The 27,902-nt window shown below is 37.7% G+C and overlaps 4 protein-coding genes and 1 pseudogene across 7 annotated transcripts; 1 reads left to right on the top strand and 4 right to left on the bottom strand.

Annotated features, from left to right (window-relative positions):
* Nucleotides 1-232: 232 nt before the first annotated feature.
* Nucleotides 233-8,429, top strand: LOC119082633 (androgen-dependent TFPI-regulating protein-like). 3 transcript variants are annotated; one of them, XM_037192200.1, is made up of 3 exons: nt 233-667; nt 6,630-6,850; nt 7,818-8,429. In XM_037192200.1, exons 1-3 carry the CDS (start codon nt 503-505, stop codon nt 8,143-8,145), a joined length of 714 nt encoding a protein of 237 aa, XP_037048095.1. In that variant the 5' UTR covers nt 233-502; the 3' UTR covers nt 8,146-8,429. The 3 variants fall into 3 exon arrangements, with proteins under 3 accessions (XP_037048095.1, XP_037048096.1, XP_037048094.1); XM_037192201.1 differs by lacking the exon at nt 233-667 and adding an exon at nt 2,394-2,624; XM_037192199.1 differs by lacking the exon at nt 233-667 and adding an exon at nt 5,999-6,291.
* Nucleotides 8,430-11,927: 3,498 nt separating this feature from the next.
* LOC119082616 (zinc finger protein 271-like) lies at nt 11,928-15,231 on the bottom strand. Its single transcript, XM_037192175.1, has 4 exons — nt 14,650-15,231; nt 13,382-13,988; nt 12,622-13,314; nt 11,928-12,503 (listed from the first exon to the last, which is right to left on the bottom strand). Exons 1-4 carry the CDS (start codon nt 14,806-14,808, stop codon nt 12,106-12,108), a joined length of 1,857 nt encoding a protein of 618 aa, XP_037048070.1. The 5' UTR covers nt 14,809-15,231; the 3' UTR covers nt 11,928-12,105.
* Nucleotides 15,232-16,276: 1,045 nt separating this feature from the next.
* Nucleotides 16,277-18,360, bottom strand: LOC119082624 (tRNA-dihydrouridine(20a/20b) synthase [NAD(P)+]-like). Of its 2 annotated transcripts, XM_037192186.1 has the most exons (5): nt 18,255-18,360; nt 18,091-18,185; nt 17,826-18,023; nt 17,140-17,198; nt 16,277-17,079 (listed from the first exon to the last, which is right to left on the bottom strand). In XM_037192186.1, the coding sequence occupies exons 1-5, from the start codon at nt 18,273-18,275 to the stop codon at nt 16,283-16,285; spliced, it is 1,170 nt and encodes a 389-aa protein (XP_037048081.1). In that variant the 5' UTR covers nt 18,276-18,360; the 3' UTR covers nt 16,277-16,282. The 2 variants fall into 2 exon arrangements, with proteins under 2 accessions (XP_037048081.1, XP_037048082.1); XM_037192187.1 differs by lacking the exon at nt 18,255-18,360 and having other exon boundaries at nt 17,826-18,018.
* A 5,205-nt stretch (nt 18,361-23,565) lies between these two features.
* On the bottom strand, nt 23,566-26,196 carry LOC119082535 (annotated as a pseudogene).
* Nucleotides 26,197-26,253: 57 nt separating this feature from the next.
* Nucleotides 26,254-27,790, bottom strand: LOC119082534 (tigger transposable element-derived protein 1-like). The gene is made up of 3 exons (XM_037192046.1): nt 27,401-27,790; nt 26,672-27,355; nt 26,254-26,565 (listed from the first exon to the last, which is right to left on the bottom strand). Exons 1-3 carry the CDS (start codon nt 27,788-27,790, stop codon nt 26,254-26,256), a joined length of 1,386 nt encoding a protein of 461 aa, XP_037047941.1.
* Between the last annotated feature and the right edge of the window lie 112 nt (nt 27,791-27,902).

The raw sequence follows: 27,902 nt of genomic DNA, 5'->3' as shown, positions 1-27,902 counted from the left end.
CGATGTGTCGATGCCGTGCGTGAATGTAATTAAAGTTTAAGTGGAAAACAATTAGAATTGCACACGAAATGCAAAATTAAGTGTACACTATATGTAATATTGCTGTATCGCGTAACCATCGCTACAAAACGAACGAGTGTATTATGAATATGGTTCATATAGATCGATCGATAGTCTGTTCTTAGCTCAGCTGGAATGAAAGTAAAAAAAAAATATTTCCTCAAACGAAGTTTAAATAACGGGAAAAGGTTTTTCTGATGTATTAAATAGTAAATGACTTAATGACCCGAATAATTTAGTTTCTGGCATTCAATTTTTTATCATATCAATTGAAATACACATTAAAGTGCATCGGTTTGAAGTTATCTTGTTAAAAAATAGAAACTTAAAGATCAGTGCATCGTTATACGTACGGACGGCAATCTACTAGAGTTTTATGTTCATTCCTAAACAAATTTAACGAAAATAAAATTGTTTGGGTTTTTTTTTGACACGAGTAAACATGGACGGGAAACTAGTTTTTCACGGAATTGCGTTATTCAATTTCCTGTTTGGAATTTACTACGATCAGAACTATGTCAATTTACCGGATCCTTTTAAAACGCTGGTAGAGAGTTCGGGTACATTTCTGAAAGGTCGCACAGCCTTTTTAACATTCTTGAATATGGTAAGTGGAATTAGTGGCGTTGTTGAATGTTGATACCACACTAACAGCATTTAGTGCGAATGGTTGAATGATAGATTGTGTCTTTGGTAATTGATATGGTATAAAGATTCAAAATCGAACTGAATTCAGTGCAGCCATTGAATTTCATTGAAATAAGTATCCTCCTCTCACCCCTGAAAAGAAAAATATCGCGAAAACTGGACAACATACAGTCAAGAGATGACAAACGACCCTCTTTTCCTTCCAAATACTTATCGTTATTTGTCAATCATCGAAAGAATTGTCGATATCATTAACGATTTACACAACTAGATAATTCTAAGTAGAAAAATCCAGTCCCAGTGTTCCTATTTTGTTGATAAGAGGCGAAGAGACGAGTTATTCATTAGATGTACACATTACATAAAATGGGGATAAAACGTTGAAAAGTCGAGTTGACGTGTGAATTTTGTTGGTTCGAGGCGAGGCCGAGGTCTTTCGGCATTGGGGAATCTGGCACACGCGATCAGAGGATGCGCCCTTTTACTACATGTAACGAAAAATCATGACTGTGCCAGATTCGCCCCTTAAAGGTGAATCTGGCACACCATCAATTTGTATGGTGTGCCAGATTACCTCACTCACACCCAACTTTCACACGTAAACATGAATTTTCAATTTTTTTATCCTGATATCTGTACACCACTTTATACAAGATCTATAAAACTAGAAAGCAACAAGTTGTGCAATGGGGTTGTTTTTGGCACTAGGTGCGATGTTATCAATGAATTGCTGTAGCAATTCAAAGAGGTGGTGTTAGATAAGCGTTGCGTTTTGGTGTTTTTATTTACGGTCAATGCTTAAAAAAGAGCGACAAAAAGTACATATGAAGAAACATTTCGTCACTAGTGACAAAAAGCAAATTATAGAAAAACAGAAACCCTTCGAACGTCACCCAAATGACGCATGAAAAAGTCCACTTGCAGTGCTTTGTTAGGCTCTAAATGTGTAATTATGACACGAGGCCGCAGGCTGTGTGTCATATTACACATCTTGAGCCTAATAAAGTATTTTGCATCGAGTTGCATACAACGTTTTATGCCACAGAGGCATCTAAAGTTTACAAATTTTGCAAATTTTGATGCTGAGTGGCATAAAATACTATTGTTCAGAAAATCGTATAGTTTTAACATTTCAAGTATAGTGTTTCAAGAGAATGTCAAAAAGAGAGTCAACCATCGAACTCAGTTAAATTACCATGCAAATTGTGACGTATCACCCATCGAAACCAATTCGTTTGTTTCTCTTTTTTTTTCGCTCTTTAATTCTCTATATGTCTTTTACTTAGCCTTTTAGAAATGGTTCATTTCAAACGACTTTCATTTTTTTCTTTTACAAACCTTTCATTGCTAAGTAGTAATCTCTTACAGCTTTTGCTAACAATATTATGTTTGATGCAAAATCTTTTACTTGATTAGCTTTGTCAATCGCTTTGCTACATAAAAGAACGTATTAGCCAAAATTCATCGTTATTTTTAAAGTCGTCGTCGATAACAGATGACAAGAACTTTTAAGTTAATAAATTTCCTACGATGAAGACCTCTATGTCAGGAAACATATCTAATATAAGTAAAAACTAGTTGACGCTACTTTGCTATCAGTGGAATAATAGGCATAGTCACTTTTAAAAAATAATTATTTCTCAGTCTGTGCACAGTATGAGTATGAGTAGAGTACTGGTATAGACATAATCAAATCAAATTTGTTAGCACATTCATAATTTAATCGTCGTGTGGTAAACTTCAATAAGTAGTAGATAGAAACAATGTCAGCCGGAACCACTGTAATCCATTTAATTGGTGCTATTAGTTTCTGGTACGGAATTCTGTACTTTCATTACGATGTTCAATTCCCGGAATCGTGGACTGGATACGTGCCATTTGGTGGGAAGTTCAAATTTTTAACGTTTCTCAATGCGGTAAATAAAATTGAAATTTTTCGTTTTGTTCAGTTGTTTTGGGGCTTACATCGCCCACATTTTATATGAACGCATTTTTGTGATACGATGGGCAAAGGTTAACTCACATAAAAAATGATAAGTGCTGTTCGATACATTGTTTTTACTATGGAAACCTGAACGTACCGGTCATACATGATTATACAATATTGTAATCTCGATTGTAATGTTCAAGGTAGACAATGATTATCGAAAAACGAACTCTGAGCAAATAGCGAGGCAAATTGTGGTTGTTATAATTTTTGTGATGGTTTCAAATTTGTTACTCGTATACATGTTACAAGTTTCGACTATTCACTGCGAATAAATCGGACCTAATGATTTAGTCTCGGATTAGTCATTTTAATATTTTTTTTTTGCTAAGTTGTGAAGTTTATGTGTGAATCTGATATATTTAAGAGACTATCTATTGCGGGTTCATCGCATAAAATCCAACTTACGTTTTTCATACAATAGTTTATCGAATTAATATCAATAGCAGAAGGTCTCACACACTGTGTTTGATACACATCTATTTTCTAACTAAGTATCACCTGTTTATACACTTTCATATAGTCCACACATTGCTATCAATAAAATGTAATAAATAAGACTGACGATCTCTAAGCTACTATTTCATGTAGTATTTGTTCATTGGCTATGATTCAAAATCTATGCCATGGTTTTGGATGGATTCTGTTGGTTTTGATGAGGCGACAAAACTACACGGTCAATATCGTCAGGAACGATATTATCGTTCAAAAGACGATAATATCGTTTTTTTGACGATAATATCGTCCTGGATGAAAATATCCGTTGGACGATATTATCGTTATTTTCTTTTTCTGAACAAATTTATCGTTATTTTGGACGATATTATCGTCCTGGTCGATAATTTTTGGGACGATAATATCGTTTTTAATTAATTTATTTTTTTAAATTTGAGACGATAATATCGTCCAGGACGATAATATCCTTTTTAATTTATTTTAAATAAAAATTCTAGACGATAATATCGTCCTGGGCGATATTGAAGACGAAACACAAAATCTTGTAGATAAACACCTTTTTATAGACGGCAAATATATATTAAAAATTGGTTCCGTAAATTTAAATTGTATATAGAAAAATTACACAGACTAATTATGAGACGATGCGAGAAAAAAAAAATTAACTCCTAAGTTCCGACACCGTTCCGGCGCCCGGCTCGCATTGCGGCCCTCCGCTTCGCTCCGGGGCAATGGGCCGGATCGCTCGGCGTGTTAAAACGCTTTTTATGTACAATCAAAGTTGGTATTCATTTCGTAAAAAGATGAATTATTTAGGGACGAACTAAACGCCTTTTTTAAACACTGATGTGTAGGTGATTTCCTCTGACAATTGTTTTTCGATATTTTGGAAGAGAATTCGGTTCTTGCTGCACCTCTGAGTAAAATTGAGTCCTGGACGATATTACCACCCAAAACTAAACGATAATATCGTCCTGGGCGATATTATCGTTTTTTTAAACGATAATATCGTCCAGGACGACACTATCGTTTAAAACAACGATAATATCGCCCAGGACGATATTATCGTTTTGAACGATATTATCGTACAGAAAACGATAATATCGTTTTTTGAACGATAATATCGACAAGCAAACGATACTATCGTCCAGACAATATTTTAGAATTTTTCAATTTAGACGATATTATCGTCCTGGATGAAATTTTTTTGGGCGATAATATCGTTTTTTTGGACGAAAAAACGATAATATCGTTCCTAACAATATTGACGGTGTGGAAATGTCCCGCCACCCCATTATCTGCCACAGCTGTATTTTTTGTATGAGGCACTACAGCTGTGGCAGCTATTGAAGATTGCCTGAAAACAAAGTTACCTGCTGCAGGTAAGATTTTCAACTCTTTTTTGTCAGTGTAGTAGGGTGCTAATGTCATTAGCCTAATGTAGGATATTACCATAGCACTGAACAAAGCATTAGAACAGATTTTTTAACGGTGATTTGGCACTTCGTTTGTGACAAATGCTACTGCGGGTCAATTAATTAATTTATTTTTTATGAGAAATTTGGACTACTGCGTCGAGAAGGCCCCTCTTGAAAATTCTGTTCTAGTGCTTTGTTCAGTGCTATGGTATTACCAAGTGTATGATTCAGGATACTTCGCAGATAAAGCAATTCTTGTGAAGGTATTGAACCTCTGTTTACGGATCTACTACTTCATTTAAAATAAGTTTTTCTTAATCTTCTGCTTCAATTTGTTGAGCATGTGTTTTGCTACATAAGATCGGTGTAATCAGTGCTTGTCGTTCATTCCAGAAGTCGCTATCGATAACAGATGGCCGTCCGTTTCCTTTCTCTTTCTATTTTCCTTTGTTTATTCTTTTTCCGACTTCAGTCTTGCCCTTTACTGACAGACTACCATAATTTAGTGTATGATCTTGGGTGGTACTCTAAATAGGGTCAGTGGACAGTGTGTCATACAACTGTAAACCACTCTAAAAACAATTGCATACAAAATAGTACTCTGTTTGGAACAAAATAAAATAATTCTTACAAAATAAAATAAAATTATTTCAGAAATTTTTTGGATTTTTTTAAAATCTAATTGAAGTTTTGTATAGAGTCTGATTCTAAAAAAAAAAGGTTTTTTAGTCCTACAAAACCTATGTAAGTACGCACGTCTGACGCACTTTAACTGAAGATTTCCTTCTCAAAACTCTAGAACCATTAATCTTTCCATTATATCCAGTGCCGCTTTTAGCTTTTGTGCGCCATAGGGCAATTGGAAAAATAGGCGCCAATTTAGTAAAGCCAACTTTTTTTAGGGACCTCGGGCGCCATTTTCTTCTTCTCCACTTCAGGCGCCACGGGCATTTGCCCATTTGGCCCATATGTAAAGGGAGCCACTGATTATATCATCCTCATCTTTCTTATCCTCTTTCATCTCCCCAACAAACTTCGTCTAACAAAAAGACGTATTTTATGAATCGCCTCCTATTGACAGCCACAGTTATCTTTTCGTTTTATTTTCGCCGGAAAGCTGACAAGTTTGCTTCAACATTTGATCATTTTGTGTAAATTATCTACAGATTTTAATTCGTTGAAAAAGATTCCAATGAACTTGGTTATTACCGTAGTGTAATAAAACGTCGAGTTTCCAAGAACACAAATCTAATTTCAATTGCCTAGAAGTCGTTTGCGAGTCAAACAAAGACCTCGCTGTCAACTTGATTACCATGTTCGAATCGATTAGCAGTCATAGGTTATACAATAATCGGCAATGAACGAATTCATTTCCTTCACTTTGTTTTGTTTTGCTTCACAAACTGAGTTTTTCTGAACGAAGTGAGAGAGAGAGAGACCGATTCATAGATTTCGAGTGTTTCTTAATCAATCGCAAATCATTCAACGAGCGAATTACACCTTTTCAATTTATTTGTTTTTCCAATTACAATGGTCACCGGAACCGCAGAACAATGGAATCGGGGTGTTTTTCTAGCCATTCGAACGCTAATGCATTTCATTGCTGCATTTACGTTTTGGTATGCAATTTACTATGATTTTACATTCGTTCGATTTCCTCATGCGGTAACCGGATACGTGCAATTTGGTGGAAAATTCAAGTTTTTGACCTTCCTTGATGCGGTAAATAATCAAATTTTTTGAGAAATTTTCTTTTTGGTTTGAAGTGTGAATGAATGAATGAGTGAATGAAACACATACACGTCCACCATATTTTGTGATAGCAAGGGGACAAAGGTTAATGCCATGGTCAAATTGCATTTCTATTGAATTTTATAATTTTGCTTTGATTTATTGGGTATACAGCGTGTCCACATTAAATTGTGTAAAATGCTGGGTCATTAAAAACAAATTAAAAAATATATAATTTGCTGAACATGTTTCTGTTAGCCACGGAAATAATGCGCGGATCAATAAGAACAAGTTTCATAAATAATATTTGTAAAAAAAAAATGTTTTAGATAATTCAAGCCAGCTACTTTACACTGTGCTTGTTGAATGATATATTCGGAACGAATGAAGTTTCGCCACGGAAATCGTCATCGCTACGACAACTCAAAGATTATGTGTTTGGTGCCTTTGCCTGGCCACTTGCCTTAAACGTTGGCGTATCCTTTTGGACGTTGATGGCCATTGACAGAGAGTTGGTGCTGCCGAAAGCATTGGATGCGTACTTTCCAACGTAAGTGAATAATTACCTAATCACCAGGGTTCCGGCTTAACGTTATGTTTTTCGTTGAATGACTCACTTGACATTACAAAAACCTTGAAAATGTAACGTTACCATCGGAACTAAAAATTTCAAGTTACCAGTAACCTAGGTTGGACGTTATAACATTCGGTTGTAACGTTCGGTTGTAACGTTCGGTTGTAACGTTCGGTTGTAATGTTCGGTTTTAACGTTCGGTGGTAACGTTCGGTTGTAACGTTCGGTTGTAACGTTTGGTTGTAACGATCGGTTATAACGTTCGGTTATAACGTTCGGTTATAACATTCGGTTGTAATGTTTGGTTGTAACGGTTGGTTGTAACGTTTGGTTGTAACGTTTGGTTGTAACGTTTGGTTGTAACGTTTGGTTGTAACGTTCGGTTGTAATGTTCGGTTGTAACGATCGGTTATAACGTAAAGGATACCTGCAATAACTACGGCCAATTATTTCAATCATATTTCGGAAAGGTTCAGTTAAATAATTTACTTAAATGTCAGATTTTGGTAACTGATGAGATTAAGTTGGGTGATAATTCCAGATCTTACGGTTTTTTGGAATTTAGTTCGCAACAATTACCATAGTTTGTCGTTGAGTTTTTTCGAAAACTTTTAAGATTGAAAATCTTAGAGCTTGACGTTGAACTCAGCGAAATGGAGAAACTTTAGTTTGATTTAAGCTTTAGGGGTTTACGAGATCGCAAAGAAATCGTACTGCCGATATTACTATTACTGTGCCTGGAAATCGGTTGGAGCCGTTGGAGCTTTGTTCCAATCAAAGAAATTGTCCTTAATGTTAATGCCAGGTACATCATAGGACAGAGATTACCAATAGATTCTTTACAGAACTTCATCTAGCCAGGCCTGTTAAAAAAAATAGCCAAAAACGAACCGACATTGCCTTAACCTTTGCTAAAGAAACTAATTTCTTCCACTCGTTACAGATGGCTGAACCATGTTATGCACACCAACATTGTCATATTCATTGTTTTGGAACTATTTACAACATTCCGTCAATATCCATCGCGTAAATCAGCCTTAACCGGTCTGAGCATTTTCATGCTCGCCTATTTGGTATGGATTCACATCATAAAGCATTACGCTGGCGTATGGGTGTATCCCGTACTGAACGTTCTTGAATTCGGCCAACGTATCGTGTTCTTCATTGTGATATTGTTGTTCTGTTTGGGCCTGTACTTTGTGGGCGAATTTTTGAACAATAAAATTTGGGCCAGTGAGCTGCGACAAATTAAATCGAAGAGGAATAAGTGAGAAGTTAACAAATGTGTGCAGCAGCAAGTGCAGTATGCGAGTCGTATGTGTAAGAAAACTGTTGTTCGGCGAATTCACAAAACAAAATAGTATTTTGAAGTGCCGCGACGGTTGAATTTTGATAAACACGGGAACTTATATTTAACGGCACTACTTTTAATTTGGAAATTTTTTATATTCGGGATAATGTATTACAAGAGCAATATGCAATGTGACCTTAGTAACTTTCGTAGACCTAATAATACGGAGTAGTTTTTCTGTGTATGATCTCGGACTATTACGTTCAGAATGTTAAACGTTTTATTTTTGCCAATTCTTTTATTTTGATTGTTTGATGTAAGAGGCTACCATTATCGAACTCAAACGAAATTTGTTAATTTTTTGTAATTTTTAATAAATCTTGTAATCGAATATCAATAAATCATAGTGAAGCGTTAAACGAAAGTTTTGATTGAATTTGAATCTGGTGCAGAGCTTCCACAGAGTATTCCTTATTTTCAGAAAAAGAGAGCAGAGCGAAAGAAGAGGTCATTACTTACAAATCAATTATTGTAGATTCGTAGGTGGTGCAACCTTAAATTGAGCGACGGTGGTTGTTGTTATAGTTACCGTTAGTATTTATACAACGACATAATAAGAAAATGCATAACATGTGGCGACCCAGCGCTGTTAACTAACATGCATTTACTATCAGTACTATCATTCAGTGACCAGAAGTACTCAGAAGTATGTTTATTTGTCTATAGACCTGAGCTCTGTCAAGAAACACCAGAATGTATCACCTTGCGTGTAAGGTAAGGTAAGGTTTCGAGTAGGTCGACTTACCCACATATTTGACATTGTAAAGAATACAAACCAGATAGCGAATGGGGCAAGTATTGTATTTTTGGAAAGGTGCGGTCTCAGGCTATGAGATATAGTAGCAACTGAAACTCTACCCATCAGTGGATGAGCTAGACGTTACCAGAGAGCTTCCCGATGGTGAAAAAATCAGTGAAAGTTGTCCACATTCACAAAGTAAAAATGTTACATTTCTTGTTAGCGCATATAATTGTTCGGTAGACCAGAGACAACCAGTAAATGACAGTTAATTTCATTTTTAGTCGAACTTTCCATACATTTCTATTAAAAAATCTCAGAAATGTGGGCACCCATAAGAAAGTTTTTTAAGATTTTTTGAAAAAATTGAAAAAGCCTATCCCAATTTTTTGATATGTTAAATGGGATGTGCTAGCCTTCATTTCAAGCCAATAAAATGAAAAATCCGAGCCATGTTTCCTTCGAAATAATTTATTTTCTTCTTCTACCACAAAAATTTGTCTGTCCGAGTAGACCCCAAACATTTTTTTCCGCAAGTCTCAACGATCGATTTTACACCTGCTAAAATTCGTAGAAGTTTCTCATAAGACCACGTTGGTTAGAGAGGGATGGAGATATCTTTTTTTCACTCTAACCAACGTGGTCTTATGAGAAACTTCTACGAATTTTAGCAGGTGTAAAATCGATCGTTGAGACTTGCGGAAAAAAATGTTTGGGGTCCACTCGGACAGACAAATTTTTGTGGTAGAAGAAGAAAATAAATGATTTCGAAGGAAACATGGCTTGCTCATTGACAAAACCATAAAATTGGACTTTGATGCCTCACGCTCACTCACAGCTACAACCATTCAACCTGACGATACTTTTATTAGAATCGTCTGTCAATTCTCTACAAACTACCATTAGAACAAAACCGGCCGGGTCGTTTCATTTCGGGGACAAATTTTCAGAAAATGTCATGATTTTGAAATTTTCAAATTTTCTAAAAAAAAAACTTATTTTACGAAATAACCACCTTGAAATTCCCGATCGATAGCAAACTCCTGGCAATTATATTGATGTAGATATTGGAGGCATTTACAGGGGTAAGAGAAGCAATTGCTTTTGAGAATCACCCTACTGTCGGTCTTGACAAGTTGAAAATTCGAAACTTTCACTTGTGAATTATCGTACCAATTTCCCTTCTCTACGATGGATGTCATCTTCAAAAATATCCTACCAGATCTATAAAAATGCTCAAATTTTCGTTTGTCACAAGACATTCTGTATCTCAGTCTCCTCTCCATTATTCTCTATCAGAGACACTTTTCAGAATTTTTGAGCACTGAACAAATGTGTCCTAATATGGGTAATTACAGGGTTAGTTGCGTTACAAATTTCGTCATTTCTGAGGCATAAAGTGAGCTGTGTTGGCTATGTTTTGCGGTAACAAATCAGTCTGTAAATTTTCTAATACTCAGGAGACCCAGTAAACTGATTTCTGTTTCCCTGTTGTTTTTTTTTCCCTGAAAGCTATGGTCAAGACGCGCAGTATGAGGTTGGTAGCCCAAAATTTGTGGGAGATGTGTCTATAAAAGTGATATTTTTCGGTGGTCATTAATAGCCAGATTTTTTTTTTCCAAATTGGTGGTTGTTACTCCACAGAAAATGTGCTTTGGCTCAAAACCGTTAAAAAAAATGGTTAAAAATTTTTTCGAGATAACCTCGACGAGTCAAAATTCGAGGATGACACTTATCACCACTAGGAAGCTGATTTCAACTTCTTCACTCACCCAACTAACCTAATCGAGTTAAAGTTATTTTTCTCGTAAAGTCATATGCTGTAGCTTTCGAATGACACCGACCTTCAGTTTTTATATGAAAAAATGTAATTTTGGCAACGTTTGGGTCGAGGTGATTTCACCTTACTTCGTAGCAGAATCAACAAAAAATCTTCTAAAAATTTAATTGCGTGTCAATTGGTGCAGTTGTGGACTTATAGCGTCAGGATCTACAGGAAAACAAGTTTACCGAAATCATTTGAGATTTATTGAGAATATCTTGGAAAGTCGAATACAAACAAACACTTTTTGGTCATATCTCTCCGAGACGTTATGCCAATGACCTCATATTGGTGTCAAACTAGGTATCTTGTGAATAACTTTCAGCAAAAAAAAAGTTTAGTGAAATCGGTTCAGGTTTCGTGAAATATACAAGAATTTTCAAAAATAGTGGTATCTCCCTGAGATTCTCGGCCACCGACTTAATATGTGGCGCACATTCCATTCTACAAACAACGATACACTTCGATGATAACGACAAGATTTGCACAAAAATGAACTCAATCATTGAACTCAATCAAACCTTAACAGAGTATTAGCTCTTCCCTCCCCAACCGATCATCACGTACAGTGAATTTGATAGAGAGTTCTATCGAAACGGAAGTACTGTTTCGGCCTCAGAGTCCGGTGTTGGCCCTAGGACAGTATAGGACTGTCCATCATCAGTTGTTCCACCGGCTCCTTTACAAGACAGCATAAATTTACAACGTTGAACAGGTTGTTGACTATTTTATAAATTTGGATACTTTGTCATCAGATGATGAAGGTGATAGAAATTGGAGTGCTTAGAAAAATCCCCAATACAGCACGGAGTAAACGCTAACTTTGAACAAACTCAAAATAAACGAAATTTGAGATAAATTCACACAAATGAAATCCGAACTCTCCTCACGACAATACGAACTCTCCTCATGACAATATACAGGAACTCAAAATTTTGTAATTAATATAATTGCTACCTGATCCATCCTATCAGCGTCCTGATCCATCTTATCAGAGTCCTTGATGTTCTCTCTTTCCAAAATTAAATTCTTTATTTTTATCTGCATCATAACTACAAACGTAAATTACTGTACAACGTTGTCGTAGTAGTAGTTTGAATTGCTAGCTAACGTTCGGACATGTTTCCTTGTAAAACAACGAATCTAATGAATGTTGGAGCTGTTTATTTCCTGACTCTAATGAAACGAAATTAAACATTGACTTAATTTCAGAGCACAGCTTAACGAGAATGATTTCAGTGTAGTGGTCACTTCCGCACTTAAATGAACAATTTTTTTCCCTTTTTTTCGCATTTCTTTGTCTTATAAATCTTCTTCCACTACTGAAAAGGTACGTAATTATCGTGTAGGCCCAAATTCGGCCACGGCGTATACATTTTCGGCTGGACGCTCGATTGTTCGGTTACAATTAAATTCATCGGAGCCTCATATTCGTTTCTCGGTCGAACGAACGCCATTGGATTGAGCAATTCGTTTTGCGATCTAATGTTTGCATGCAACAGCTCATCTTTTGCGGCATTGTCGGTACTCTCGTGCATTTTCAGGTGCAAGAGCATTGCATCTTTGCGGTTGAATGCTAAATGGCATTTTGGACAGAAATATTCCAAATGCGTCTTCTCGTGTCGCACCAATTTGTCTTTCCTTCCAAACTTTTTGGGACAACTGTTGCAGGCAAATGGGCGGTTTGTGGTGTGAATGGTGGAGTGGCGATCGAGTTCTGTGCGGGGGGAAATATTCAAATATTTTAGTACTGTGGTCTCATCACCTCTGACCCAACATGTCACCCTCACGTCCTCACGTGACTTCCCTAACATTAAAGCAAACTGTAGACTTACCTCTCTTCCGGATGAAGGATTTATTACAAACAACACACACATGATTCCGAATGTCCAAATGAATGTTTCGGTGATTCAACAGTGACGACTGCGTCGCAAATTTCTTGGGACAACTGGTGCAACAGAATGTTTTCGGCTTGACGACTGGTTCTTTGTTCGACTTATTTGGCATGAATGTAACTGCATCGCCAGTCACGTGACGGGCAAAATCCACCGCATCCGATGGTACACTTCCCTTGTACAATAACGAAATGCTTGTCTCTGGTTCCGGTTCTATTTCGATGGGATCGATTGATTGAACGGGCACTGGTATGCTGGGCTTTGGTGCTGGGATGTTGATTGGATTCGGAAGTGACATGTGAATTGGTGGGAGACTAGGTGGAACTGGCGGTATTGGAACTGGATTCATGTGATAGTTTTGCTGTAGAACTACCGGAATAGATTCTGGCTGGTTGAATGCAACGTTTCTGCGTAACGGTAGAGCCTTCAAGTGACTGTCATCGTCCACATTCGAATCTTGATCATTGAATGGGTCCAGCGAAATGACCATATTCTCGGCGTCGTTACGGTTGCGTGAGGTACTGGCCAGTTGATCGTCTCGTTTGATTTGATCTTTATCATGGATTCGCATGTGTTTGGTGAGGTTGGTGTTTCGCGAAAAGTTCTTGCTACAGATCTTGCAACTAAACGGCCCTGGATGAGAAATTGAAATTATTGTCGGCTTACGTGTCAACGTGTCCAGTGAGTGAAGCGAACTTACGTATTCCTGTATGTACAACCGAATGTTTGCGCAGGTCCGACCGTCTTCCAAACTTTTTGTGGCACTGTGTACACAGGAATGGCTTCAGATCATGGCATTCCTTAATGTGGGCAATGATCGTGTTTCTCGATGCACATTGGAATGTGCAAAACGTGCAGATATGGGGATTCTGTTGATCGTGGCTGGTTAATTGATGTCTGAGACATTCCTCCTGACTGACGAATGCCTTATCACAAAATTCGCAGAAGAAAACGTTTTTAATTTGCTGGGCCTTGAACCGATTCACCTTTGCATTCTGTTGCTTAGCCGGCGGTAATGGTGTCGTGAAAATTTCCGTGTCCGACGCAGAGCTTTCGTCATCAGTACTCTGGTACTCTTTCGACGGATCGATAACGGTAACGCTATCGTTGGCATTCAACGGTAATAATCCGTTTGTTGCGCATTCAGCAATTGGTGCATTGGACACCAATTCTATCGATGCAGAAGATATAAAATTTTGCAGTTTAATTTCGCACTGGCGAACACTTTCGCTGAAATCCGTGTACATCTCTGTCAGGTACAGGCAACGGTGACATATGTTTGTCGGCAGACCATCGTTCGGAGACACCTGGAAGGAAGGAGTCGGTTGTGATCAGTTGAGAAAAATGAAAAATTAAAGAGGAACATCTTCCAGCTAGATGGGTAGTTCGTCCTAAAGTGGTGTAATGTCCCTACGGGTGAACGGCATTAGCATCTTTTAATTCACTAGGCAACACAGGTAATATACAACATGGATGGTGACATAGTGCGTTGGATAAGCATTTTTTTGCCCTTTATTCATACGAAAATCAAAATGCCGGGTCTGTATGACCTTGAAGAGCCGATAAACACTAGCCTCACGTTTTAGGCTTGATTTCCACTTACGAAAAAATCGGTCTGTTTTCTATCCGCTTGCTCTTTAAACAATAGAAAAGAGGCGTGGCTTAGGTAAACGGAATGGATTTTTTGTAGGTGGAAATCAAGCCTTACAAATTACAGATTTTCGTACTGACAATGCTCAAAAATTGTCCCGGAAAATTTCAAAAACCTAACGACGAAATTGGAAAAGTGAAAGTGAACGCAATCTTTGTGGCGAACTCGCGCGTGTCATGACAAAAGATTGCTTGGAAACGTTGGGAACGCAAAACTGAACGAATGTCATATGAATGAAAAAATGTCTTCCATCCAATAAATTATCACAAAAAATTGACAAAAAAAATCGTCGAACCGTTCCAAATCGAATTCCTTACCTTCACCGAATACATAGCCCATATTCGGTCTTTCAATGGCTTTTTATTTGGATTTGGATCGACTCGATCAAAAATACTGATTGAAATTTTCGGCACTTTCAGGCATAGCCTACAAATGCTCGTCAAATTTTCACGGGTTAAATCCAAACTATTTTCCATTTTTCAGCAATTTTGCTTTAAAATTCCGGTCGAACATTTGTCACTACGCGTTTATTGTATCACAATTTGTGCAAGGAATCGAAATCCGTTGTTGCACATTTAAATCGTTAGACGCGGAATGCTTTTATCGAAATATTTCGTTTTGTGCGTCTACAAAAAAATTTTCGTCACTGATTCACTGCGTCGCGTATAATCTTAAATATCACAATTTTAACGTCCCGATCTAATATTTCAACTTCAAGATAAACGGTGACCGGAAAACGATCCGATTACATCATTTTCGATCGAGTTACTGGTCGAGGAAAGGTGTACTCCTTCCCAACAGCACAGCCGTGACACACTGAACAGATGTCTTTTTCAAAATGGGGCACATTCGAGTGTGTTCGCGTAATGTGCACCATTATACTCGGGCTTGGTTTTTATGACGCGAAGTTTTTTTTTTTTTTCTTCCTTGTCCATATTGCATGAACAGGGGTACACGTGAGGTTGCATAATTGCATCATTTCGAGTTTATGCATACGGACCTTTGTTTACCTTTTGGTAACATTTAATTTATGGAGTCAGTGTCAGTGCGATATATATCTAGTGTCGTTCGTGGTATATATGTTGGTTTCGTTGTTCGTCGAAATATTTTTTGGATTTCAATCGTCCGGATTGAGGAGAATGCACTCCCCAAAAATACCGGTCATTGTGGAATGAACATGACTAATTATATGCATTTCAGTGATTTAGTGAATTTTTCTCCTGATCAAATGGAGAGAAGTTTAATGAGTGGCTGATTCAGAAGATTTCGTTAAAAAAAAAATCACCGAGCCTTGAGAGAGCAGCGAGAGGAATTAAAAATCCAAATAACCGAGCCTTGTTTTCTTTAGCCTTAATCAAATGACGAATTGTTAATTTTCAGTCCAGTAATGACTGCCATTATTTACGGCTTAATTTGGCAAGGCTTCTCTTTATGGTTATACAGAAGACTAGAAGTGAAATATAACTTTCCCTTTACGGCCCTTTCTGCCGTAGCACATTGGTTCGTCCTACGCGTAATCCCTGCTTTCGAAGCTCTCTTTCTTCCCAATTTCTTTACGAAAACGATTGACTCTCTTAGAGAACCGTAGCAAATTTATCGAAAGGGACAGATTTTGGTAACGACGACGGTTTCTCGCAACACAAATTTCCTTCAGACAAATTGAACTTTTTCGACAGGACTTCTTCCCAACAATTTCCGTAATATTGAGTGATGGTGTGTTAGGTCGGTCCCAGTATGTTGAGTATGAAACAGACCACCCCAGTTCAAAAAAAAAAAAAAATTAAAATTAATAGCCAATGCAGTAGGACCTTCCAGTCTAACCCTCAATGCTACGAATTAAAACTTTGGTTGCCTTTGAACTCTGAAACAATTTTCTTGGTTTTATGAGCACAATTAGTGGCTCCTCTACATAAGGACGACTTAACCCAAAGAAAAACACTTAAAATTCGCTTACGTATCGAATATATTACTAAAAATGACCCCGTCTTCATCACTTTCACCTTCATCATCACTCGTCAATTGACTCTCGAAAAACTTTCCCGGATTATTGCCACTATTGTATTCGATTCGCTTGGCTTCAATGTCATGCTCTGTCGATCGTTGTCGAAACTTACTTTCATCGTACTCGCACACAATCGTTTCACCAGTCTTCGATCGGTCAGGCACAATTCCGAAGTGTTGCTCCAGAAAGTCATGCACTTGCCCTTTGCTGGAAAGTTGATTGAACGCGATCCGTTGCTTCCGTCGCAGCAACTTCTCCATCATGAAACTCAAATGGTGATGGAAACATTGAAATGTTACATTCGGATTCGCATGGACTATGTCGATCCAATTCTGTAGACACGAAACTGACGGCACATTTGTACCCGAAAATAATGTCGGATTCGATAGAATACCCCGGGCGGACATGGTTCCATCACATTTCGTTCGCTCGTACAACTCGTTCGCTTCGTCTAACGTTTTTACATCGCCATTCGCGACCATTGGTATCGAAATGGATTTCTTAATTTCGGCTAAATACTCCACGTTCGATGGTTCACCGATTTTTTGTGTCGGCGTGCGACCGTGTACTGTGATAAAGGTGACACCACATTTTTCCAGCTGACGCACCAAATCAATTGTTATGTCGAGGGGCCTTTGAACGCGAATTTTAGCCGACACACTGAAGTTGGTTGGAAAGTTTCTGCGTATTGTCGATGTTAGGTCTTTCAATAGTTGGGGATCTTTGAGTAGTGCACAGCCATAGCCTGTAAATTTTGCACGATTTCATTGAAATGTACAGTTCGAAGAATGAAAGCAAAAATTACCAGTAGAAACAGCCCATCGTTGAGGACAGCCACAGTTCAAATCGACTCCATCAACATAACTGGAAATGAACAGAGAAAGTCTTTCAGTCTCGAATAAATTGAGGCTGTTGGAATCAAAAGTTGGTCTATTACATCTTTCAAAGTGACGTTTTAAACGTCAAACAAAAATAAATGTACAAAGAATTTGGTTTGGATTATCAGCCAATTTTCATTATTTAAACGTTCTGGCAGTGGTGGTTCAACGGTCACTTTCGGTCTTCGTATTTCTTGGACAATTGTTCGTTGTTCATCGAATGATTTGTTTGACACATATCCTGTCCGTGAGTAAGTCTTAACACTCCGACAGGACACTCAAAAGTGGCACATTTTTCAGTCATACTTCGGAATCATTAGATTTTGCTCTACTTTGAAACTGGTGCAAGTGTACCACAGATGGCCGGATTGGCTCGAAAAAATCTTTAACATTTCTTAAAAGTCCTTCATTGATACAAAAATCCCTTCGTGCATCGCCTGAATTCCAATAGGGCCAGTCCGGGCCTGGTATTCACGATAAACGGTCAACAATTTTTGTTTGGGGTTTCCCAATCGATTCTTTTTAAAACTTCCTTTACAAGTCCCAGCACCTTATTCCTAAGCCTAATCGCCCACGACTACATTTAACGTTGTTCCCATTCCATCATACTTACGGGAAGACCATTTCTGCACAGGACAAATATTCGTATGTTGTTTGTGCTGCGAATTGAGCAATTACCGGCGTATCGTTGTAATTAGTCGAGAATTCATTTTGTCGAGCCTTCTCACTTCGACAAAACGAGTCAGCCATCACCATCGGAGTGAAACACAGATCGACTCCATAGTTGCGAACCAGCGTACGAAATTCTAATCTTGTGAAAGGGAAACACTGATAAATGCGATCATCGAAACTCTGTGCCGTAAAAAGGCTGCACTCACTTGCTGTATCGTACCATCGGTGCACATATTTTGAGATACGAGTTCGCCTGTTTGGCATTGTCGAAGAGATCGGCAATATTGGTTTTTAACTTGATCTGGAATTGATTCCAATGAATTGACTTGGATAATTGATGGACATGCACAGAATTATATGGAAATTATACCTGATTCGGGCCTGGATCCATATTTCAATCGAAAGTGTACAAAAACACACGCGTTTCAACTTCAAAATATTATTTACAATCTTGTGGTCGACATCGATGACGTTTGACAAAAATGAATTTTTTTATGAAAATGAACGGAGCCGGTTCCACTAAACTTTTGTTTCAGTTTTGCACGAATATTTTGATTAGGTGGCGGGACATTTCGACACCGTCAATATCGTCAGGAACGATATTATCGTTTTTTTGGACGATACTATCATCTAAAAAACGATACTATCGTCTAAAAAACGATAATATCATTTTTAGACGATAGTATCGTCCAAAAAAACGATATTATCGGCCAAAAAATTTTCATCCAGGACGATAATATCGTCTAAATTGAAAAATTCTAAAATATTGTCTGGACGATAGTATCGTTTTATTGTCGATATTATCGTTCAAAAAACGATATTATCGTTTTCTGGACGATATTACCGTTCTAGAAAATCTAATGGATATTTTCGTTTTCTGTACGATAATATCGTCCAAAATGATAATATCGTCCTGGGCGATATTATCGTTTTCTTAAATGATAATATCGTCCAGCACGATACTATCGTTTAAAAAAACGATAATATCGCCCAGGACGATATTATCGTTTAGTTTTGGGTGGTAATATTGTCCAGGACTTAATTTTACTCAGAGGTGCAGCAAGAACCGAATTCTCTTCCAAAATATCAAAAAACAATTGTCAGAGGAAATCACCTACACATCAGTGTTTAAAAAAGGCGTTTAGTTCGTCCCTAAATAATTCATCTTTTTACGAAATGAATACCAACTTAGATTGTACATAAAAAGCGTTTTAACACGCCGAGCGATCCGGCCCATTGCCCCGGAGCGAAGCGGAGGGCCGCAATGCGAGCCGGGCGCCGGAACGGTGCCGGAACTTAGGAGTTAATTTTTTTTTCTCGCATCGTCTCATAAATTAGTCTGTGTATGAACCAATTTTTAATATATATTTGCCGTCTATAAAAAGGTGTTTATCTACAAGATTTTGTGTTTCGTCTTCAACAACCATCCAGAACGATAATATCGCCCAGGACGATATTATCGTCTAGAATTTTTATTTTAAATAAATTAAAAACGATATTATCGTCCTGGACGATATTATCGTCTCAAATTTAAAAAAATAAATTAATTAAAAACGATATTATCGTTCTGGACGATACTATCGTCCAGAACGATATTATCGTCCCAAAAATTATCGACCAGGACGATAATATTGTCCAAAATAACGATAAATTTGTTCAGAAACAGAAAATAACGATAATATCGTCCAGCGGATATTTTCATCCAGGACTATATTATCGTTCAAAAAACGATAATATCGTTTTTTAGACGATAATATCATCAAAAAAACGATAGTATCGTCCAAAAAAACGATATTATCGTCCAAAAAAACGATAGTATCGTCCAAAAAAACGATATTATCGTTTAAAAACGATATTATCGTTTTTTTTAAACGATAATATCGTCAAGAAAACGATAATATCGTCCTGAAAATATTTTAAAAGAGGCCGTCAGCCAATAACGATAATTCAAACAATAACAATAATATCCAAACATAAACGATAATTCCCAACAATAATGACCTGTCAGAAAAAAGAGCAATTGTGAATGAGTCTAGACGTACAGATGTGTACCATTCACAAACGGCCTTACTTCAAAATTTTGGTGGTGCATTGGTTCAAATGCAAACTAGATTCAAAATTTTGGTGGCGAAAGACATTTTTCGAAATAGATTGAAATTTTTTTTTGATTTATTATTTCTAATAAGACGAGGGTAGCCCTAGTGTATATCTCGGCAACCACACATCGTGGAGAATCCAAAGTGGTGTCAAAATGAAGGTATTTGAGCCAAATGTGGAATGCCGGAAGGAAAAAGGAATTTTTTGTTGGAAGGTCTAGCGTGCCTGAGAAATCGTTGAACAAATGTTTTTTTGTATTTGGTATTTGACATGACGGACATATGCTTGCCCGAAGTGAAACTGTTGCAAAACTGGAGCAAAAATTCCGAGGGTGGGAGAATCCTCCGCATTTGTGCGGTGACGCTGGCTATCCGTTGTCAAAAGAGCTTATTGTACCATTTAAGGGGCGGGGCGTCTAACCAAAAAACAGCAAACGGTTAACAAGAGAATGAGTCGCCTCAGAGTTTCTGTTGAGTGGGGCTTCGCGAAAATTATTCAGTTGTTTCCATTTGTTGATTTAAAAAAAAAATTAAGAATCAGACATGAGAAAGTTACTGACTTTTATAAGGTCGCAACGATTCTCGCAAATTGCCATACCTGCCTTGTCAAGTCTGCCAATATTTCGAAATGGAACCTTCAACATTGGAGGAATATTTGAATTAAAAGTGATCATCCCTTCAGAAATTTGTAGTCTAAATTTGGGAGGAAAAATATTCGGCTTTTGATAATTTCTCTGAACCAAAATCTTTTTTGAAAAACTAAAACCATTAAAACAAGCAGAAATGTGTAACTTTTAAAGGAAAAAATGTTTTTTGTATGATAACTAATTCCACTTGGAGTAACCTTTGCAGACTGTGTAAATTTGTGTAATCTGCACATGTTTCTCCAAGTGGGATCAGTTATCACCTACAAATCAAATTTTCCTTTAAAAGTTACACATTTTTGCTTGGTTTAATGGTTTCACTTTTTCAGAAAAAGATTTTGGTTCAGAGAAATCATCAAAAAAACGAATATTTTTCCGTCCAAACGAAGGCTACAAATTTGAAAAGCATTCATTGCTCTTAAACTTTTGCTATACTTTGTTAAATGAATGAAAAAATTTACATTCAAGGATAGCAATTCCTTTATCAAATTCCTCCGAATGTATTTGAATAGTAAACTGAACTTTGAATTATAACTATCATTTTACAAATTGTTATTGAAGATGCTTAAATGCTTGTCTTTTATTTAAAAGAAACATCCTGTTAGACTGAGAACCCACACGTATATCAGTCCCTCATAAGGCAGTGGTCAAACACCCATGTCAAATTGCCGCATAGCCGAATACAAAATACATTTGTTCAACAACTTGTCAGGCACACCAGACCTTCCAACAGAAATTCCTTTTTCATACCTAGGACCCGAAAATTACGACTTCGTCGCACTTTTTCTCCGTCGGATATGAAAAATATTATTCGTACCACCGCCTGAAAGTCTTTTTTAGCGTATTCGATTCCAGACTTCGCCTTCGGCTCTGTCTGGAAACCTCTCACACGCTAAAAAAGACTTTTAGTCTTAGTAACATACTATATCCCTCCGGCATTCTTAATTTGGCTCCAATACCTTCATTTTGACACCGATTTGGAATCTCTACGTTGTGTGGTTGCCGAGTAATTACAGTAGCATCAAAAAAGATTTTCAATCTATTTCGAAAAATCTCTTTTGCCACCAAAATTTTGAATCTAGTTTGCATTTGAACCAATGCATCACAAAAATTTTGAAGTAAGGCCGTTTGTGAATGGTACACATCTGTACGTCTAGACTCATTCACAATTGCTCTTTTTTCTGGCAGGTCATTATTGTTGGGAATTATCGTTTATGTTTGGATATTATTGTTATTGTTTGAATTATCGTTATTGGCTGACGGCCTATAAAATTTATAATTTTAGACGATATTATCGTCCTGGATGAAATTTTTTTAGACGATATTATCGTTTTTTAGACGTCCAAAAAACGATACTATCGTTTTTTAGACGATACTATCGTCTAAAAAACGATAATATCGTTCCTGACGATATTGACCGTGTAGTTATGTCGCCTCACCTTTTGATTAGATTGACACTAAGACGATAGAGTAAGGAATTTGTTCCAGCATTATTCATTTCAAAGTTCTAAAAGAGCAGGCTAGGACAACTAGGAAATTGAAGAAAATATTTTTTTGGAAAATTCAGAATAGATCATCTTCATTATACGGTACTCGTCAACGTAACCCCACTTAATGTTTCGTCAAGTAGTCCGTAACCTCAATCAATTGACGTTAACTGCGTTCAATTTACTGGTTTTTATATGAAAATCGTTCGTTTAATTCATTCGATATTTTTCGACATGTCTAACAGTTGGGATCGTGTCTGACGTTTACAAGGTCATGAAAATGATCTATTTTGTTTTTTTTAAGTTGTATTTTTCATATAAACTTCGCAATTTGTGTGTCATGATCAACTCAGGGTTGTCTAAACCTGTTCTTTCAGAACCTTGATTCGTTCGTCAAGCGATTTTTTATTTTTACAAGTTGGCACACATACATTGGTACATTATACCCCTTAACACATATTAAGCGAGCTTGCCCTAATGATTAAGGATTAATCTATTGTTGACCAGTGTCCAATGTCGCTTTGAGTCCCTCACAAGGTCGTAGTTAAAACATATGCCAATTGTTACATTATCCGATATGATTAAGCATTTTTTGTTCAGCGACTTTAATTTTTGAGCCCTAGAAGTGCCTTAATAAGGGTAGACCTAGTGTATAATTCACACCACAAGTGCGCTTCAGAAATTGAATTTTCGATGGATGAAACAATGAACTACAAAATAAATTTATTGATTTTTGTCGATTTTCTTTGACCATTTGATAAGAATGAATTGATCAAACCCGAGAAACTCGCCCAAAAGTAAAATAAATTTAATTTGATATGAAAAGCGAATTCACGCTGAAAGTGTGCCTAAAATTTGAATTTTAAGTGAACGATTCGATGAAAAAGTGAACCGAAAAATACCTTCAACGCTTCATTGTATGAAAATGACGCTATGTTAGAAAGACCTCAGCACTTTCCATTTTGAATTTCGACCGCACTTACGGCGTGAATTGACCAAACACAATGCTGCCTCTGATTTGGTCGTCGTGCGTTTCATTTTGGTCGTAGAAAATCCAACTGTGCGAAGATTAAGGTAAAACTGCAAATTGTCTCCACTCTGGTGTTTCAACGTCGTTGAACTGCATATTTTCCTACTTTTCCTCATTTCCCGCACCTCACTAGACGGACATCTACACTTATCCGATGCTATCATTTCATAAGAGATTTGAGGTAATGTTGCGTTCCGTTTAACCGTATCGTGCTACACATAGATAAAATCAGCCACATTGTAGAAAATCTTTGAAATATTGAATCGGGCTGCATCTGCGGCTCTTATCTGCGGAGGTCTTTTTAACGTACAGGGAAGCGTTTAAATGTATTTTTTGGTTCACTTTTTCATCGAATCGTTCACTTAAAATTTAATTTTAGGCACACTTACGGCGTGAATAGACACACTTAAAATCACGTTGGATGTCATACAACAGGTATACGTGGGTCACATTTAACTATTTGATTAGCTGGTTCGAAACAGGCGTTTGTAATTTCAGCAACGGACAATTGCTCGTGATAGGCTTTTTCAGCTGAGATAACTGGGGCATCTGTAAAAATGAATTACGAGAAATGTATGAGCATCACAGCGTCGAAGGCATCAGTTTCGATTAACTTACAGGTGACCGATGGGAAATGAATACGTGGGTATGGAACCAAATTGGTCTGGAATTCGGTCAAATCAACATTGAGTGCACCATCGAAACGGAGAGAAGCGGTGATTGATGATACAATTTGGCCAATCAATCGATTCAAGTTGGTGTATGTTGGTCGTTCAATATCCAAATTACGTCTGCAGATGTCATAGATAGCTTCGTTATCAACCATGAATGCACAGTCAGAATGTTCCAATGTGGACAGCAGTTGAAACCTGTGGTGCTGGGTAGATAGCGAATTCCAATTTGGATTTCTTGGTTCTTGCCATAGTCAACGGATAAGCGTTCCATCAAGAGGGAGGTGAATCCGGATCCGGTACCACCGCCGAATGAGTGGAAAATCAAGAAACCTTGAAGACGAGTACATTGAGCGGACCTCTTTCTCCAATCCTGTTCAACATTGCAATCGATTTTAGCTATGAGGGAATCTGTGACACGCAATTCGCTGACATCAACGGATATAAGCTTTCGGAAGAGTACGATGAGCTATGTTTAACGGGTTTTCAGGCCACAACATCAAAATCAACAGAATCGGCAGTTCGTACCATCGATTTAATTGGAAAGAATTTTTCGAAAATCGGATTGTCACTGAATCCCGCCAGGAGCCAAGCAATAATTATTAAAAATGGAATTTTGGTAGAAGGCACTCTTCGTCTATCGGACGGTAGCACCATAATTGGATCGAAACCTAACGAAAGGATTAAATACCTGGGTTGCTCGTTTACAACGGAACTAGTTTTCCATCACACCTGCATAGAGCACCTAAACTAGAACCTCAACCTCATGTATACATCATATCTTCTCAAGCCAGGCCAGAAATTGAACATTATTAACCAATACGTTTTTCCGATGTTAGTCTACCCACTGCAGACCGCGCCAGCGAACAAAATTCCGTCGTATGTAACTAGTGGTCTTGACGTGATGATTCACAGAACAGTGAAGGATATAATTGGTTTACCAATGAGGACCAATGACAACCTATTTTACACACCGAGAAAGCTGCGGGGCCTCGGACTCTTTTGCGCTTCTTGGGAGGTTAATCTTCAACATTTTTCCATCGCTAGCAAGCTTTCTAATATCAACGACGGATTATTTCAAAGCGTTACGGATTGCCCAGCGGAAATGGAGTCATGCGTTCAAGCTTTAAATGTCACCGGAAACTCAACAAAAACACTGCGAGCAGCACTAAGAAACGAAGCGTTCGATAAATGGTGCAGCCTCAGATACCAAGGTTCCGGAGCAATTCACTTTAAGAACTTCACCGCCGGCAACGACTTTGTTTACAACAAAAATTCTCTATCTTCGTCGGAATGGGTGTCAGCGATAAAACTAAATATCAACTATGCGAGTCTGAACGGAGTACCCGGAGTCGAAAGCTCTTCCAACCTCTGTCGCAAATGCGACCGAGAGACAGAAACAATTTCTCATGTAACTGGAAGCTGCCCTTCAAACAATCTCCTGGTCACCGCCAGCCATCACAGAGTTAAACATCGCTTGAGTAATCTTCTGCAAGAGAAAGGACGTCAATGTTTTGAAGAAGTTCAGGATACGACAACGACGAACGCTCGAGATTCAGCGACATAATTGCATTCGATACTAAAAAGAATAGAGCGTACATTATTGATCCGACCATTCGGTACGAAAACAATGACCTGGATCAGGACAGGAAAATTGTTGAAGAGAAATCGTCCATTTACGAAAAATGCATTCCAATCTACAAAGAAAAATAGGCGAATTCATTCAAAATCAAAGACTGGTATATACGTGGACTTTGGTTTGGTCGACGAGGAACATGTGGCGTTAGTGTAATCAATTTCTTCAACGAGCTCAAGCTAGACAAGTCAATTTTAAAACCATTCATGGAAGAGATACTGAGCTCAACGATCCACCATTATAAACAATCACATTTACAATTAATGACAAATTTTAACTTTTATGTTTAATCTTTTAACCAAAACAAGTAAATCAATTCGACGATTCGTTAGTCTAAATTATATCTATAAGACTGATCAATATGCTGTGTATTCGAGCAACCTGTTTTATATGGGCAGCACATTTATGTTTAATAAATTTTTCTCAAATTAGCGCCGATTTCCAACACAACGCATCCAAAAGTACTGCAACTTAAAAATGCATGGGCGCGAAATTACCACTCTAGTGATAGATTCCATTTTGCACTATATAAACGTAAGAGTTTTTAAGAATTTAAAAATTGACTATGATAATGAAGTACATGCGGCCCGCAATCAATGCGACACTTAAGACCCGCATATAAGTAAAATCCGCACATTTCAAACTTCTCCATGTTGTAGATATATTGAAATATTCGCGCAATTTTCAGTTTAAAGAATTTCACTCACCTCACTCACAGCTAAGTTCAATGTATTTTTACTTCTGCCATCGCTTACAGGTTAAGCTGTCTGACGATTGAGTTTATGTACGTGAATCAGTAACAAAATTATTGTTTTGAGGATGACGATTCGACTTCTTCATCGTGGTCGTCCGTTGTCGTTAGCAAATGATCAAAGAAGTGCTCGTCTACATGAATTAGCTGTTCGTTAAGACGATCAAATGTCTTTTTCAGCTCGTGGTAAAGCGCCATAATGTTGGATAATTCGCGTTCGAATTTAGCACTTCGTTCCAGGTTGTCATCGCAATCCAACGCACATTTTCGTAATTGGTCCGATAGTTCGAGAATATTTTTAATCGCAGATGTTGTCATGATTTGGGAGAGGTCTCGCTGTTCGTCCACGATCTCGATTTCGATTGTCTGGTTTTTAAGTATGTCAAGTATGTCCAACGGAGTGTGCAATGGCAACAATGGCGCCGATGTGTTCAGCAACAGGTGTGATCTTTCCAACAATTTCGTCAACTACTTTCACCGGACAAATGTTTTTCCAGCAGCCGGCCAGAGTTTCTTTTTGAATTGATTGTAGTGATCGTCGAATAAAATCCAGGCAGTCAACCATTGTGTATTTTTTCCATATCTCCGAGACGGTGTTGTTGCTGTCAGAGTCGAGCTCTCCGAGTAACCATTCGAAAGTGTACAGCAGCATCAATGCTTTAAATGTAGCAATGATTCCTTGATCCATGGGTTGAATTATTGAGGTCGTATTAGCCGGTAGGAAGACTACTTTTACATTCGGATGGCTAAGATCCTCAAGGTGACATGTGGCGTTGTCAATGAGGAGCAAAACTTTGAAACTCAAGTTTTTCTTCTTTAGGTATTGCTTGACCTCTGGAACAAACATGTCGGTAAACCACTCTCGAAATAAAGCTGCCGTCATCCATGCCTTCTTGTTCGCTCTCCAAAATACAGGAAACTTCTGCTTGTCTGCATTCTTGAATGCTCGTGGATTGAGAGACTTATGAATTGCTAATGGCTTTGTCATCAGGTCACCCGATTTATTGCTGCAGAATAGTAAGGACAGTCGATCTTTAGCGACTTTGAAACCTGGAGCCCTTTTTTCTGTCTTCGCCACATAGGTCCGTTTCGGCATCTTTTTCCAAAACAATCCGGTTTCGTCAGCGTTGAATATTTGATGGTCGTTATATCCGCTCTCTTCGATGTTTTTTTTTTAGGATAGGAATAAATATTTAGCTGCCTCCTCATCGGCAGACGCGGCTTCACCGGTGAGACATATATTATGCAACGCAAATCGCTTTTTGAAATTGTCCAGCCATCCTTTGCTCGCTGAAAATTCGGGAATAGCCACTGAGAATTGTGAAATGTGGTCGTAAATCCGTTTGGCTTTCATGCGTATGCACTCTCCATTCAATGGCATGTTCTTCTGATTCTTATCTTCAATCCAAATGTTCAGCAGTCTCTCCATTTTTTCAAACAACGGATTACGCGCGTGAGATGTTTTGCTCAAACTTATAGTTGCACCAGCACTGACTGACGTTCTGATCTTGTCCTCGAACTTGCCGATGCCTCTTACGGGACTAAAATTGTTATCGCACTGAAGGAAAAACGCATATTTCGGGTATCGCATTAAATGCGAGCGACCTGTATCAAAAAATGAAATTCTGCACCGCATAAATCATATTTTTGCGCCAAAAAAACTGCAAGAATTTAAGAGTACAAGAAAAAAAACTTGACAAAAC

Source organism: Bradysia coprophila, unplaced genomic scaffold (assembly GCF_014529535.1).
Source record: "Bradysia coprophila strain Holo2 unplaced genomic scaffold, BU_Bcop_v1 contig_476, whole genome shotgun sequence".
In the NCBI taxonomy this organism is placed as follows: Eukaryota; Metazoa; Arthropoda; class Insecta; order Diptera; family Sciaridae; genus Bradysia; species Bradysia coprophila.
The sequence above is the reverse complement of the archived record's forward strand: the minus strand, read 5'-3'. Positions and strand labels throughout refer to the sequence as shown.

Excerpts from the sequence above, each read along its gene's own strand:
- LOC119082633 (XM_037192199.1), top strand. The coding sequence starts at position 6,100 with ATGGTCACCGGAACCGCAGAACAATGGAATCGGGGTGTTTTTCTAGCC. Across the intron at positions 6,292-6,629 it reads TTTTGACCTTCCTTGATGCG|ATAATTCAAGCCAGCTACTT; the intron begins GTAAATAATCAA and ends AAAATGTTTTAG. Across the intron at positions 6,851-7,817 it reads TTGGATGCGTACTTTCCAAC|ATGGCTGAACCATGTTATGC; the intron begins GTAAGTGAATAA and ends CACTCGTTACAG.
- LOC119082616 (XM_037192175.1), bottom strand. The coding sequence starts at position 14,808 with ATGGAAAATAGTTTGGATTTAACCCGTGAAAATTTGACGAGCATTTGT. Across the intron at positions 13,315-13,381 it reads GGTTGTACATACAGGAATAC|GGCCGTTTAGTTGCAAGATC; the intron begins GTAAGTTCGCTT and ends TTTCTCATCCAG. Across the intron at positions 12,504-12,621 it reads ATCCTTCATCCGGAAGAGAG|AACTCGATCGCCACTCCACC; the intron begins GTAAGTCTACAG and ends CCCCCCGCACAG.
- LOC119082624 (XM_037192186.1), bottom strand. The coding sequence starts at position 18,275 with ATGGATCCAGGCCCGAATCAG. Across the intron at positions 18,024-18,090 it reads CCGATGGTACGATACAGCAA|ATTAGAATTTCGTACGCTGG; the intron begins GTGAGTGCAGCC and ends CCCTTTCACAAG. Across the intron at positions 17,199-17,825 it reads TGTGCAGAAATGGTCTTCCC|TTATGTTGATGGAGTCGATT; the intron begins GTAAGTATGATG and ends GTTCATTTCCAG.
- LOC119082534 (XM_037192046.1), bottom strand. The coding sequence starts at position 27,790 with ATGCGATACCCGAAATATGCGTTTTTCCTTCAGTGCGATAACAATTTT. Across the intron at positions 27,356-27,400 it reads CCGCGTCTGCCGATGAGGAG|AGCGGATATAACGACCATCA; the intron begins GCAGCTAAATAT and ends AACATCGAAGAG. Across the intron at positions 26,566-26,671 it reads AAAACATTTGTCCGGTGAAA|ACAATCGAAATCGAGATCGT; the intron begins GTAGTTGACGAA and ends CTTAAAAACCAG.